Genomic DNA, 16258 nt, shown 5'->3' with positions numbered 1-16258 from the left:
AATAGTTGGCATTAATATGTTATGTGTCACGAGGCAAAATTGAATTTTAAAACTATTATTTTTCTCATTAAATTACCACTATTATCACCAAAATTTAGGTTACATTTTTGGTATGCTAACACTCTAGATTGTTGGTGAGCTGCCTGCAAATACTTGCTCTCTGTAACTAAGAAATCACTTTCTTGGAAGATTAAAAAATTAGACATGAACTGTATGTAAAGAGATTATGGGAATAAAAGGCTTTATTGGATTTTTTTTTTTACAAAATAATTTGTAAACAGAGATTCCCCCATAAACAACAGAAGAAAGGATCTGCATTAGTATATACAACACAAATCCCAATCTATTTTGTGGTTTCTTCCTGTAAACTACAGTTGGCCCCTTACTGATCCAGAAAGTTACATGGGCTGACTTCACACACCGAATCCTAAACTTTGAATTAATTTAAAATATGGTTATGGCCAACAAGTTTCAGCACACCAAGCAGTGGTGGACAGGACAATCACTGAGAAAAACCTCTTACCAGATGGTGAGAAGGGCAGGCAACCAGAGACAGATGCATGGACTGGTCTTCTTTCAAGCCATTTTTTCAAAACTACCCTATAGAGGAAGACTTAAAAACTGTTTGTATGCTTAATCTTCCACTATGAACACTAAAACACTACAGCATCTCCACAATTGAAAAAAATAGTGGATAGTACAGTCACATACAAATCAAGTTTTAGGCAGGATCCTGGCAAAATTATATTATTTTGCAATTAGTTGTTTGAAGAAGCTGGTTAGTTAAATACTTCTTATCTAACAGTGTCTGAATTCATAAATAATCTTTGCTTCATGGTAGTGATTTCAGTTTTCAAGGAATCAGAACTACATGTGTCATCTGCAGAAAGGCACAAATCTGATGGGTGTTATATTACATTAAGTCATTTAGTGCCCTTCATGGTAACTTACCCTTAATCTAAAAGAACTAACCCTGTAAAATAAAAAGGGGAATTTTCAAAAGGTTCTACACTATTAGGCAAACATTGATTTTATTCATGTGCACTCGGTATTTGAAGATCTGTAAACCTTTGACGCCCAAACTTATCAACGCAGGTTCTGCAAATAAACTCTATTATGAAATTCTCTAAGTCAGATATAGAAATAAACTTTCCTCTTTGAGAATTAAAAAAAAATTGCCAGGTTGACTCCCTTAAGATAAATACATCTATCCTAAAATAATCAACTATACAGTAGTAAAGGTAATGCTTTCATTTTTTTCCAAGCCTCTTCCAGTTGATGGGGTGGTGGGGGAAAAAGATTCCTTAACATAGGCATAGTCTGGACTTAACCACCGACTTTAAATACTGTACCATGATTAGGGAGGTTTGCAAAGTTCTGGCAAATTAAATCCAAATTTTTTTTTTGCTGCATTATTCTTTGGCAAAAGATTTAAAACAGCCATTAAGTGTCAACAGATCCTCATTTACAGAGCCTGTTTTCCCCATAAAATAAATATAGTCTTGCAAAGAGACCTGCACTGTACATGTTTTATACTGATACTCATGTAAATAATTACAAATGGAAGATGATGGACATTTAGACTTTTAACTAGTCCACTCCCAAAGCTTTAAGTTGCCGTTCAATTTCTTCATCAGAAATGGTAGCAGCTTTTGATGATGATGCAGATGGTAAGCCTCTGGCAGCTGAGGGAGCTTTGGCCATCTATTAAAAAGAAAAATACAGAGAAAAATCTTTAACAAAAAAGTTCAAGTGGGTCACAAATATTTCAAAACCTAAAAAAGTTACCTTAAAGCAAAAATTGACATAATTCAAAGACTAAGTTTCTTTGATACCTTTCCAGATATTTCAATTCCAATTTCATCAAGGACTTGGTTCACAATATCCTGGCTTTCTTCTTCATCATCAGATCCATCGAAAATATCATCCAGCGTATCATTTACTTACAAGAAAAAAAAAGAATAACATTTTATTTCAAAATGATATAGTTCATGTGCAATGATATGGTCAATATAAAGCTGTAAGCCCATATGTAGAGAAGCAGCGTGGCTCAGTGGAAAGAGCCCAGGCTTGGGAGTCAGAGGTCGTGGGTTCTAATTCCAGCTCCGCCACTTGCCAGCTGTGTGACTTTGGGCAAATCACTTAACTTCTCTGGGCCTCAGTTACCTCATCTGTCAAATGGAGATTAAAGCTGTGAGCCCCACTTGGGACAACCTGATCACCTTGTACCCCTCCAGCGCTTAGAACAGTGCTTGGCACATAGTAAGCACTTAATAAATACCATTATTATTATTACTAATTGAATTTCAGTGAATAGAATAATCACAATAAAAACTGTGTTATTTGTTAAGCACTTACTATGTCAAGCATTGTACTAAGCACTGAGATGGAGACAAGATGGGGATTATAATAATAGTGGTATTTGTTAAGCGCTTACATGTACTGTACTAAGTGCAAGAGTGTATACAAGATAATCAGATTGCACATGGGGATCACAGTCTAAATAGAAAGAACAGCAGGTTTTAAATCCCCATTTTGCGGTTGAAGGAACTGAGGCACAGAGAAGTTTAAGTGTCTTGCCCAAGGTCACACAGCAGGTAAGTGGCAGAGCCAGGATTAGAACCTGAGTCCTCTGAAAGATCATCTGTTTATTTACAAGAATCAAAACTGGGAAATAGTTGTTCAAATCAGAAACACAAGATGCCCTTTCTCCACACAATAAAAGTCCTCTGATTTTATGCTCATTTATACAGAATTGTAAAATACACACATACACACACACACACATATATCCCAGTGCAGAGTTTTTTTAATTTATGCCATCCCTAAATAGGTTAAACCTTTCCTTCTGTTGGGGAAAATAATCTTGGGGTACTCTGGGGATATTATGAGGCTATTTTCTTCAAAACTGTTGGATGGATTTTTCTTTTATAAAATACTATGGCTTAGCTCCTTTTTAGAATGACCCACCTACTGAACTTCAGGCACACCTAATTGAAATTTAATGTTTCCTGAAAATGGGGGTATATTGTAGACTATTTTCCCACATAATTTATTTTCCTGATATGAAGGCACAGCCCTATAGGTAATTTAAAAGTACACTGTAGACCACTTCTTTATTCCTAAGGACATTTTATGCCCCCCTCATCCTCCCTATTTCCTCTCAACCTGTTATTGGGGTCTCCCTGCTGTATGGCACCCATCTCTATCCCACAGTGCCCAAACTCTACAGCTCCCAACACCCTGCCCTCCTGCCTGGGAGTGAAGTATCAATCCATCTCCAATAAGGCACAACAATACTGTTTATACGTAAAATCAGGGGGTTGGGGAAGTAAATAGCAGAAGGGGAAGATGTCTCTGTGCTAACTGGGCATAATTTCTGAGAAGGATATGGCTGTATTTTAATAAAGGGTAAACAATACATTAAAACTGTGCTATCTCTGGACAATTTGCTTCCATTTTTTTTCCAAATGGAAACAGACTCTACTTGAAGTCATGAATTGACAAAGAATGCATGTAACAGGACGACATTAAGCCATACCACCAATTTATTCTCTCTCTGCAAATAGATCTCTCTGTTAGTTTTAAGCTCGGTGGATTCTATTAGGAAACAGGTTTAAAATTCTAAAAATGCAATCTCCTGTCAACAAAATGCCAAAATTAAAAATTTTTATATTTGTACCTTGGAACCACATGCTCCATGCAACCTAGAAACTTAGCCACTGATGTTTACATTACTACCTAGGATCCTCTTAGATACTGTCACATATATGACTCAAAGTTTTGATCAATGAATGTGACCACCAAAAATTCTATATCATTTATAAAAATACTGAAATATTAAATAAAAATTAGAGCTATAAGATCTTCTACATAATAAATTCTTTTTTCAGAAACAGAATATAGGAATTCTTTCATGAGAGAAGGGGATGATTATTATTTTGATTAGATCTCTTCACAAATGTCATCTTTGAATACTGCCTAAGAATTGTCTGATTTCCCTCAATGGTATTTTTTGAGTGCTTATTAAGTGTAAGAGCACAGTACTAAGCACTTGGTAAAGTACAATGCAACAGAGTCATTAAGCATTTAATACAGTTTTCAGTTCACAGTAAGCACTTAATAAATACCACTGATTGATTAGATATGTTCCCTGTCCACAAGGTGTTTACAGTCCTGAGCTGGAGAGATTTCACTATTAAATTTACAAAATCCATATTATTAGGTGATTAAAAGACTGGAATAAAATGGGGTTATTTCATATGGCAGTAACAATACAATTAATATATATACAAATGATTTAAACTTACTCATTTCTTCTGTCATTTCCATTTTCATGTTTTCTTTTTGAAAATTCTGCATTGTTTGTAATGTCTTCTGTGGATCCATCTTCTTGTTAACTGCTTGCATTGTCTTTCAGTGCAAAGAGAAGAGACATTTTAGATGTACAACCGTAAAACAATTTATTATCCCATATTAAATTACAACATCAGGAACTGAAAGCAAATAAGTGGGATCAACTCATTTTTTAAATGGTATTTGTTAGGCACTTACTATGTGCTGCACTGTTCTAAACATTGAGGTAGATCCAAGCTAATCAGGTTGGATACAGTCCCTGTCCCATACTGGGCTCACAGTCTTAATGCACATTTTACAGAGGAGGCAGCTGAAGCCTAGAAAAGGAAATGACTTGCCCAAGGTGACCACACAGAAGACAAGTGGCAGAGCCAGGCATTTCTGGCTCCCAAGCCCATATTCTACCCAATAGGTCACGATGGCTTCTCTACAGAACAAGAATAGTTAAGTGGCAAGATTTTAAAGCATAGCAATTCAAAAATCCCTTCATTCAGATAAGATAAATTAAAAAACAAACATTTAATTTCCTAAAAACCAGCACATTTTTAATGACAAATAAAATATTTTTTTTAGGAAGACTGTAGTTTTGTTAAAAGAGTACACCAATCCCCCGCTGAGTTTTTATATTCAATTTATAGCTTTTCATATAAATTTACCTCCAACACTGAAGGCTTCTCAGATTAGGTTCTTCTACTGGCTTGGTCAAGGCACCCAACTCAACATCTCAATTTATATCTCTCTAACTTTTAGCTATAGTCTAAATATAAATACACATTATTTATAGGTATTTTTACGACTGACTCATGCTATTACATACCTGTAGGTTTCATAATTTTACATTTGCATGTCTCACGTGAATGTTATGACCTTTGTAGGCAAGAGCCACTTTTTGATTCCTTTTGTGATTTCCCTCCATGCCTAGTATTGTTAATGCAAACTAGACATTTAAATAAAAATTCTTGGTGATAACTAATGTAAAAGTAGGTTCAAATATTTGAGAAGGAAACTATGCCATCTTTCACTGAATTCAAAATGCATTTCACTAAAACCAAATTTGCTAGATGACAACACTATCAGATCTTGTATCAAACTATATGAAAGTGGTTACAATTTGGTTTTTCAAATGATCTCAAATTTTGATTTAGGAAAATGCCAAAAAGTATTTTGTGAAAATATATACACGTATTCATATTCCCATTAACTGAAATGCATCCTCACTGTTTAATTCAGCAAAGCTACAAATATATCAACCTATCAGAATCACAGAGGAAGAGCTAATAGTGATATATTTTACAACTTAAACCCCAAACTAAATGAATGAGTTTGAAAGTACACTTTCAACAACATGGAGCTGCCCATAATCCAATACCTATTTTAGGAAATGCAAGTAAACAGTAGCTGCTTTGTCTAAATTATGTTGCACCTGAGTCAAATATCATCATAAAACACTTCTCCTGGGATTGAGTGGAATCGATTTTCTCAATTTTCATTTGCCACTCACTGCAGACTTTTGCTATTGCTAAAAACTTCTTCAATCATGAATAAAAATACCCTGAAATGAAAAACACTTCTTACTTTTGCTGTAGTTGACATAGCTCCAGCCATCTTCATTTGGGAGTTCATCACTTTGGTTTGTGTAGACATAGACGTCACTTTTGAACTTACAGCAAACGTTCTAGTCTTCTGTTTTCGCAGTTGCACTAGTTGCTTTGCTAAAACCTTGCAAGCTTCTTTGTTACCTGTCTTGGCCATTTTCTTAATTTCCAGCTCCTGTTTTTGAGATAAAGAAGTAGCTGTCGGTCACTGTAAGGCGGGTATCCAGTGTTGATTTCATCAAACATAATGTACGAGCCAATACTCCTGATAACCAGCCATAGGATAGCGTAGAAGCAACCAGGTGGCGAGGTCCTAGTTTGGGGCCCAAACTATTTCTAACACCCCCAATTTAGGGCACATTTTGGTATGCTTCCTATAGAAGATCACTGCTTCTGCGTAGCTCACACTCTAGAAGGGAATAATCGTTGAATACCTTCATGTCTTCCCCCAAAGTGTTTACACTCTGCATTTTAAAAAAGTTACTCAAGTGTATTAAATTCTTCAAGGAACACTTGGCTTTCGGGCCTTAAAAAACTTGAGCCACTGTTAATTGCTTGGTTACAATAGCTCTAAAGGGAAAGAACATTTAGTTTTACAAAAATGTTTTTTTTTTCCATGAGAGGAAGAGAGAACTCAATGGGTTAAATTTAACCTAATTAAGGAGGTGGGGTGGGGGGGAGAGGAGATAACTGATTTTGCTGAATAAATTTGCACACCTGATCCTGATAATCAGTTATATATTTATATGCATCTCAGGCAACAAACTGCTTAGCATGCTTTCTTTGGATCAGCTGTTACTCAAGTGTTAACTCCCACACAAGCCCCAAAGAGAAATATACCTACTAAGCAATTAAGTAGTCCATTTTAAACCACTTTTCATTATTTTCTAATCATTTGTTCATAAAACCCTATAAATATTTTAAAAGAGAAAACACAAACCTCAGTCAGACAAAATTATTACTAGAATCCACAATAAATCAGTAACAATCAGGTGCCTGGGAATTAACTCTCTTTGGGATTTTCTGTGAATAGCTGGAATCTCCCTACTGGCCATAAATAGGGTTCTAATTTCTACGATGTATATGTACATCATCTCTCTATAAATATGCATACAGACAGAGCTATATAAAGATATACACAAATAGCAAGAGTCTCTTCAATCAACCTAAGGTATTTATTGAGTGTTTACTGTAGGCAGAGCACTGTATTAAACACTTGGGAGTATCCAATAAAACAGACTTGGCAGACATGTTTTCCACCTGCAAAAAGCTCACAGTCTAGAAGAGGGATACCCCTGAATATCCTCAGTTCTTACCAAAAGCGTATTTTCACTCTGCCTTTTAAATTTAATATAACTGAAGAAGTAGAGTTCTTCCAACCACACATATCTTTTTGGATAAAGTACAAACTGATTTCTGCCACAATAATCTTGAAGTTAACTTTTCTTTCTGGTTTAGCTCTAATTTAAAAAAAATAAGACTTGAATACAGAAATCAGAAATGAGACCAGTGCTCCCACAGTAAGAGGGGACTGAGCGGGTACTCCAGGTACCATGTGTCCTAGCTTATTTAAAGCCTGCAGTACGAAGGGAGAAAAGGAAAGTTAACCCCATTACTTTATGGAGAGGGCAGTTAGAGAAGCAGCGTGGCTCAGTGGAAAGAGCACAGGCTGTGGAGTCAGAGGTCATGGGTTCGAATCCCGGCTCGGCCACTTGTCAGCTATGTGACTTTGGGCAAGTCACTTAACTTCTCGGTGCCTCAGTTACCTCATCTGTAAAATGGGGATTAAGACTGTGAGCCCCACGTGGGACAACCTGATTCCCCTGTGTCTACCCCAGTGCTTAGGGCAGTGCTCGGCACATAGTAAGCGATTAACAAATACCAACATTATTATTATTATTATTAAAGAGAGTTTTCTAGGAAGGATAAAAATCCCATTCCTCAATCCTGCCCAAGAATCCACCTGTGAAACAATGTGATCAGGTGTGCTGAACGAATAGCAGTTTGGCAGTTCCCAGGGTCCTGATAGGCTGAAAGTGAGGAGAGAACTAGTGATTACTAAGACTACCAGTACGGGATCACTAGTATTCACGGCTAACCAGGCAGTCTGCTAAGGCAATTCAGATGCTTGAACACAGCCATCTGCAAAAATAAACCATGCTTGTGTGACCTCAACTTGATATTTTTTGGTCTTTCTCTGCTGAACTGCAGAAAAAAAGTTCTTATAACAAATGTAACAAATATAACGAGAAGCAGTGTGGCTCAGTGGAAAGAGCACGGGGTTTGGAGTCAGAGGTCATGAGTTCGAATCCCAGCTCCGCCACTTGTCAGCTGTGTGACTGTGGGCAAGTCACTTAACTTCTCTGTGCCTCAGTTACCTCATCTGTAAAATGGGGATTAAGACTGTGAGACCCACATGGGACAACCTGATTCCCTTGTGTCTACCCCAGCGCTTAGAACAGTGCTCGGCACATAGTAAGCGCTTAACAAATACCAACATTATTAAATATCCCTATTGTTCCATATCAGCATTACAGAACATGGATTCCAAAATTTTTGATCCACCAGGAGGTTTTCTCAGTGCCATTATAGCATCTAAAGGATACTTGAGGAAACTTGTAAGGAACAGAGAAAGTGATAGTCATGCTATTAAACTGTGTACTCTACAAACACATTCTTAAGAATGTTTAATTTTTAAAAGAAACTGGTAAGGAACCTGGCTTTACCGCTAAACTCTGTCACAAAAAAATCCTAACAAAAATGGAGCATGAAGAGATTATTTTGAAAATCAACTGAATGCAAAATACTGCTGAAATGCTTAAAAATATATAGAGAGAAACCAATTATTCCATTTGTAAATATGTTTTAATCTGTCATCCCTGAATATAAGCTCCTGGTGGGCAGGAAACATGTCTTGTGCTTTTGTTGTACTTCTCAAGCACTTAAATTATAGTGTGCTGTACCCAGTAGATACTCAATAAACCACTATGACCTCTTGAAGAAAAAAAACACCCTATATTTTATTATGATAGTAGCAGCAGTGGGCATCAGGAAGAGAAGGCTTGGGAAAAACCTAAGTACCACACTGTGGTCAGCCTGTTCAGCTGCCCTGGGATGTTCTAGAAATGCTCTTTGGGCTCTAGTGTGGTTAAGGTGACAACTGTTCAGTTATAATTAGGAATCAAGAATTTGAATATACACTGTCTCCCCAAATGAGGCGTATGCTGGATTCTGTCAGCTGCAGGTAAAGAACTGTGACAAGAGCAAGGAGAAGCCACCAAGTAGAAAATTCAGAAAGTTACAATCCTTTGGTTTCCTTGCTGACCTGCAATCTCATTTCCCATTTGGTGAGCTATTTCCATACTAATTTCCTTTTTTTTTTAAGTTAAAATGGAATTTAATGCTTTACTTACCAGCTGTTTTTCCTGTTTTTCTAAAGCTGCTCGATCTCGGATTATGGCTCTCTGTGTACCTCGTAACTCTCGATTCTGTTCCTTTATTACATCTGAGACAATAATAAAAGAAACATAAGTCAAGAAAATAGGAAAGAGTAGGAGAAAAGGGTTTGAGGTCAGAATCTATAAGGAGAAATTCATTGTTTTTATTATAAAACTGCCAAAGTGTTTGTACAAGAACAAAGATTCCTAATGAACTTTAACTACTGTTCTATTATTTTCCTCCATTTCCAGTATCCTCTGCAGATTCAGATTCTTTTACTCATTCATTCATTCAATCGTATTTACTGAGCAACCTCTAAAGTCTAACTTTGTCTCTTATACAGGGTTATTTGATTTAGCAAGACCTGAGTGAGAAAACAGACAAAAGATGGTATCACTTCAAGAACCTGGTGATGCAGTAAACAACCACAGACTTTAAAATATCCTGATGAAAACCTTCTGTGTGCCCTAAAAACATCACTGAAGCACCTCTGAGTCTTTGGAATTTAGGGTTGAAAGGCTTTTTGCATCAGAAGGCAACAATGCATACCCTTATGCTGAGGCCCCATATTTTCTGAACATGCACATATTAAGCACATCTGTCTCTACAGAAAAAATGTGAAGAAATATAAATAAACTAAAAATGTATAATATGGCAAAAGGAATTTTGATTTCAATATAATCCATTTTTACCAACATTCACCCTGCATCCAAGACTGTTACTGTTCCTTAGCATAACAAAACAATGAAAAAAATTAATTACTGCTGAGTGTATGCTCGTTAATAGGCTGATTAATATTTAAACAGTTCAATGCTATAAAATGATGAGCCTAATGTTAGTCACTAAAATAGTCATAATACTTAAAAACACGTTATATCTGCAGCATCTTTTCCCAAGACACATACAATAATGAAAATGTATTTTATCTTGCCATTATTTTACTGTTTATAAAGTGTTCACACTTCTTAAAAATAAGAAGGTTAAATGATAGCATTCAAGAAAGAAACCTTAAAAATGACAGCAAAATTAGGAAGGCAAAAGGCTTATGTGGTGGAAAAAAAAGCAGACAATTCAGATTTGCAACATCATGGCGATTTTGATTTTAGGAAAGCAGCCTCATTTGCACGTGCAGCACAATTCAAGCTTTAAGGCAGAATCCCACTTGGTTTATCAAGAGAATGGGAGTTCATTCCCACTTCCATTCACCTCCTTAGTGACAATCTTAGGTGTAACATAGTACGTCCAAGGCAAACTCTAATGATAACAGCCTCCCTTTAAGGTTTCTGGGTGAGGCACACAAAGTGCATCTTCCATGCAGAAGGACTGAAATGCTGTGGTATCCACTGTGTTTATAGGCACAGTTGTGCTATAATTGTGTTTACAATCTAGTGTCCTCAAAAATAAAAACTATAACTGCCAAAAGACACCAAATACTTCTGTGCCTAAAATACCCAAAACTTTTGGATTGCATTTAGATTTCTTGTTATGTTGCAATTAGGCCAGGATGACAAATTCCTATGGCATCCTGTTTTACAGGTTCATGTATAAGTTTCATAAACAGGTGGTCACTGATTCCTAATGAAAAAAAGAAAACGTAAAATATGTCTGCTTAGGAAAAATAAAAAAAACACACCACTTCCTTAGCCTTTTCTCAATTCAAGCCACAGCCTATTGTGAGGTATAGTTTCTTTTCCCCATTCATCTGTATATAGTATAGAACAGACTAACAGATTTATTCATTGTTGTGTCAATAATGAATTAAACATGAATTTTAATGGTTAGAAATGCTGTATTATTTCTTTATCTTTGTGTAATTTACATGAACAGCAGTCCTTACTGATACAGTGCATAACTCTTCCATCCAATCCAAAGGAGATGAAAAAGATTGAAATTCCTTCTCTGATAAGAAAGATTATTTCTTTCATATTTCTATCAACAAGGATTTTATTACAACCCAAATAGGTGAAAAAATGACAAAGCAACAATAGCTCTCATGATCAACAATCACCAAGTTAAAGATTTATCTGGAGACACATAAAGCAGCATTAAAAAATCCTAATAGATAGCCTCATTACTGCTTAACATTGCTCTTCTGGCATCTGAGGAAAAAAAAATCTTTCTTTCTATAAAATACGAGAAAATAAAACTGCTACCATGGTATTACACTGAAATAATGAAAGAACACGCTTCCTAGATGACAGGCTGACAATACGAAGCGCAAGGTAGGCAATCATTAAAGTAGAATAAAAGCCTCTCTGCCTGCAGTGGCAGGGAAAACTAGAAGACAGTGAGTAGGTGGAAATTTAGGTATCATTCCTCACTGATTTCTGGGACTATTTCGGGTTTTGTTACAAACAAAAGACTGTCGAAGTCAAAAAGTAGCTGCAAGAATAAAGCCAGAATCGGTTATTGTTATCGTCAAAGCATCGCTCAATATTTAAAACCTCTATTAATGCCCCAGACTCTCCAATTCCAAACGAAGCAAATAAGTCTCTCAGGACACCTAAAGGACTGTGGTCACAGCACTGTGAATCAAGTTTAACGGAATCCTACAGAACAAATTAAGTAGTAGAGATTCAAGTGTTATTGTCATCAAAACACTGCATGATGTTCTCAGAAATAGATTTCTGTGGTTGTAAGCCCAGAAAAGTACTACGGCTTTCTAAATGAACCCTGCCCCTTGAATATTTTCCAGGTGTAAAACTTGCTAACTATATCCATTCCAATAATGTTTACTCATTAGCTCTCTCTTCTTCCCTATATAATAATAAGCAGATTTCTTTCTAATGCTACTGTGAGATGATGCTTAGAGGAAAAAAGAAATGTCCACGTGGATTCAGAGAACACGAGAACTATTTCCAGGTCTGGCAGGACCCTGTCGGTGCCAACCACTGTCCATCCCCTACTGCTTCTTTGTAGCTGAGTGATGAATCCTACAAAGATGTGATTCTTTGGTCATGCATTCCTGAGGATCCACGGTGAAAAAGGAAAACACGATTAAACCAATGCGCCTCGGTCCCGGCCCGTAGAAATGTCAAATAAGAACGTTAAAACATTATTAAATAAAAGTACTAATGAATCTTACGGGTCCCCAGGGGGAGTTACTTTCATTCCGTCCGCCTTGGAGATTTAGGTAAATTAATTGCCCGAAACTTCCGTTTCTCTCCCCTAAAACTGCCATTAATTAACTTGTAATCCAACCTGACCCGGCAGGATGCATCGGTTTGAGTCACCCAAAAGAGATGGAGAGCTAAAGGCTCTGGGGGAAGGGAATTCGCTGTTTCACACTTAAGAAAAGAGGATGGCCTAGATTTCTTTTTCTTTTTTTCCTCCACCCCTTTCTTATGGTATCCTCGAAAAATCCTACTACTCTCCAGAGCCGCGGCCAGGGAAAGTGTCCTCTGCCTCACCTCGGGGTTGGGGGTCAGGGCGTTTAGGATTTGTTTGGAGGGCATAAACACATCTAACCAGATACTTCGCTGGGGGGGGTTTCGGCACCTAATAGAGAAACCTTCATTTTGGGGCGGCAGGAGCAGACTTCGGGGGGTAGGGGGCTAACTTCGGGACCTGCCTTTCTTTCCATCTCGTGCCTCCAGGGCCAGTTTGCGCCAAGACACTGCGGATTTTTTTGTTTTGTTTTTTTGGAAATGTGGGCATCCCAACCAGAGAGCGTGGTGAAATGCACATCTAAGTCGAAATAACCTAAACGGTGGGCAAAGGCGGGCACGGCCCCGCGACGGAAAGGTTGTGTGTGTGTGTCTGTGTTTGTTCAATCGTATTTATTGAGCGCTTACTGTGTGCAGGGCACTGTACTACGCGCTTGGAATGTACATTTCGGGCAACAGATGGTGACCATCCCTGCCCAAGGACCGGCTCACCGTCTAAACGGGGGAGGAGGCGATGGGTGTGTTTGGTGGTGTGTTCATTCAATGGAATTTATTGAGCGCTTACTACGTGAGAAGCCCTGTACTAAGCGCTTGGAACGTACAATTCGGCAACAGATGGAGACCATCCCTGCCTAATGACGGGCTCACAGTCTAAACGGGGGGGGGGGGGGGGGGGAGGGGTGTTTGGGTGTGTGTATGATGGTGTTCATTCAATCCTATTTATTAAGCGCTCACTAGGTGCAGAGCCCCGTACTAAACGCTTGGAATGTAGAATTTAGCAACAGATGGAGCCCAGCCCTGCCCAAGGACCGGCTCACGGTCTCAACAGGGGAGAGGGGGTGGGTGTGTGTGTGTGTGTGTGTGTGTGTGTGTGGTGGTGGTGGTGCTCATTCAATCCTATTTATTGAGCGCTCACTAGGTGCAGAGCCCCGTACTAACTGCTTGGAAGGTAGAAATCAGCAACAGATGGAGCCCAGCCCTGCCCAAGGACCGGCTCACGGTCTCGACAGGGGAGGAGGGGTGTGGGTGTGGGGGTGTGTGTGTGTGTGTGTTCGGGTGTGTGTGGGGTGGTGTTCATTCAGTCCTATTTATTGAGCGCTCACTAGGTGCAGAGCCCCGTACTAACTGCTTGGAAGGTAGAATTCAGCAACAGATGGAGCCCAGCCCTGCCCAAGGACCGGCTCACGGTCTAATGGGGGAGGAGGTGATTGGGGAGGGGGGGGAGGGTGCCTGGGGACGGGGGAGGATGTTGTCCCTGAGCTGTGGCAGGGCGGAGGGGGCTGAGCGGGCAGGGGGCGGGCAGGCCGTGGGGCGGAGCCCCGGGGCAGAGGGCAGAGGGCAGCGGTGACCCATGACCCCCCGAACTCCCCACGTCCCCGGCCTGTCCGGCACTCACCGTCTACCGTCTTCTTCTTGAAGAGGCAGGCCATGGCGGTTGCCCCCCGGCTGGGCCGGGCCGGGCCGGGCCGGGCTCGCCCGGGGAGCCGCTGGTGGTGTCGGTGGGTCGGTGAGGGTGTTGTTTCCGGGGTCCCCGCCGCTGCCGGTTACCAGGAACTAAGGCTGACTTTTGGAGGGAGGAGGGTCATGGCGTCGCCCCGCCCTCCCTTCCCCGCCCCGCCGGCCTCCCTAAGGCGCCTGCGCCGGCTTCCGAGTCTGCGCACTGGCCGGATTGAAGCGGCTTCTGCCCTTCCTCCTGCCCTTCTCCCCCTCCCTGCCCCCCCTCCCCCCCCAGGGCCCGGGCAGGACTGGCTCCCCAGCTCGGGGCTCTCGGGGCAAAAGCGGGGGGCTGTCGGATCCCGGGGTCCCCCCCTGAGCCAGACAAACCCCGGGGTCAAGGAGGCGGCATTGATTTTTGGGGGGGGGGGGGGTCACTCTCTCTCTAACCCCCTCTAGATTGTGGGCAGGTCTCTCATTTCTTCTTGAATTGCATTTAGTAGTAGAGGACTCTGCACGGAGTCAGGGCTCGATAAATAAAGGAAACAGCGTGGCTCGGGGGGAAGGAGCCCCGGGCTGGGGAGGCCGAGGTCACGCGTTCGAATTCCGACTCTGCCACTTGTCAGTTGGCCCCTTCACTTCTCTGGGCCTCAGTGACCTCATCTGTAAAATGTAAAATCTGTAAAATGAGCCTCACGTGGGACAACCTGATTCCCCTGTATCTCCCCCAGCGCTTAGAAGAGTGCTCTGCACATAGTAAGTGCTTAACAAATAGGTCATGGGTTCGAATCCCGGCTCTGCCACTTGTCAGCTGGGTGACGGTGGGCGAGTCACTTCACTTCTCTGGGCCTCAGTGACCTCATCTGTAAAAGGGGGATTAACACTGTGAGCCTCACGGGGGACAACCTGATTCCCCTGTATCTACTACCCCAGCGCTTAGAACAGTGCTCTGCACATAGTAAGCTCTTAACAAATGGGTCATGGGTTCGAATCCAGGCTCTGCCACTTGTCAGCTGGGTGACTGTGGGCGAGTTACTTCACTTCTCTGGGCCTCAGTTCCCTCATCTGTAAAATGGGGATGAAGACTGAGCCTCACGTGGGACAACCTGATTACCCTGTGTCTACTCCAGCGCTTAGAACAGTGCTCTGCACATAGTAAGCGCTTAACAAATGCCAACGTTATTAAATACCATTGAATAAATGAATGAATACCCAGCCCAGCCCACACACTCCGCTCCTCTGCCACCGCTCACCACCTCACTGGGCCTCATTTTCGCCTGCCCCACATCCTACTGCTCTCCTGCAATGCCCTCCCTCCTCACCTCCGCCCAACTCACTCTCTTTCCCTCTTCAAAGCCCTCCTGAGCGCTCACCTCCTCCAGGAGGCCTTCCCAGACTGAGCCCTCCCTTCCCCTCTGCCCCTAATGGTGGTATTTGTTAAGTGCTTACTATGTGCCAAGCACTGTTCTAAGCACTGGAGGGATACAAGGTGATCAGGTTGTCCCAAGTGGGGCTCACAGCTTTAATCCCCATTTGACAGATGAGGTAACTGAGGCCCAGAGACGTTAAGTGACTTGCCCAAAGTCACATAGCTGGCAAGCGGCGGAGTCGGAATTTGAACCCATGACCTCTGACTCCCAAGCCCGGGATCTTTCCACTGAGCCGTGCTGCTTCTCTGCTTCACGCTGCTTCTCCCCTTCATTGGAGGGGAAATCAGCTTTTACCTCCACATTAAATGAGAGTCCGTGATCTGACTTCGGTTTCGATATCGAAGGGGATCGACCGGCTTGTAAATCTCTGCCTTGTCAGTATTTTCTAAGGAAAAAACCAAAATGCATGCGTTTTTACTGTGGACAGTTCCCAAACAGTTTTCACTGTATACTGTTCACTGGCACTCCCAGGATAGTAATGAAACGACTTGAAGGAATTGGACAACAAAAAAGCTCATCTCTAGACTGTAAGCTCCTTATGGGCAGGAAATGTGTCTGTTTATTGTTATATGGTACTCTCCCAAGCATTTAGTGCAGTGCTTTACAAGGAGTCGGGACT

General features: G+C 40.8%; 1 protein-coding gene across 1 annotated transcript; it reads right to left on the bottom strand.

Annotated features, from left to right (window-relative positions):
- Positions 1–216: 216 nt before the first annotated feature.
- CHMP2B (charged multivesicular body protein 2B) lies at positions 217–14386 on the bottom strand. Its single transcript, XM_029082597.2, has 6 exons — positions 14172–14386; positions 9365–9456; positions 5932–6126; positions 4311–4413; positions 1836–1942; positions 217–1704 (listed from the first exon to the last, which is right to left on the bottom strand). Exons 1-6 carry the CDS (start codon positions 14203–14205, stop codon positions 1591–1593), a joined length of 645 nt encoding a protein of 214 aa, XP_028938430.1. The 5' UTR covers positions 14206–14386; the 3' UTR covers positions 217–1590.
- Positions 14387–16258: the final 1872 nt, after the last annotated feature.

Source organism: Ornithorhynchus anatinus, chromosome 17, assembly GCF_004115215.2.
Source record: "Ornithorhynchus anatinus isolate Pmale09 chromosome 17, mOrnAna1.pri.v4, whole genome shotgun sequence".
Lineage (NCBI taxonomy): Eukaryota > Metazoa > Chordata > Mammalia > Monotremata > Ornithorhynchidae > Ornithorhynchus > Ornithorhynchus anatinus.
This window is presented reverse-complemented; position numbering and strand designations above follow the sequence as displayed.

What these genes read in the sequence shown, in the direction of transcription:
- CHMP2B (XM_029082597.2), bottom strand. Translation starts at nt 14,205, where the DNA reads ATGGCCTGCCTCTTCAAGAAGAAGACGGTAGACG. An exon ending in CTATGTCAACTACAGCAAAA is followed by an intron (nt 4,414 to 5,931) that starts GTAAGAAGTGTT and finishes TTGCACTGAAAG; the next exon opens with ACAATGCAAGCAGTTAACAA. An exon ending in GGAAATGACAGAAGAAATGA is followed by an intron (nt 1,943 to 4,310) that starts GTAAGTTTAAAT and finishes TTTTCTTGTAAG; the next exon opens with TAAATGATACGCTGGATGAT.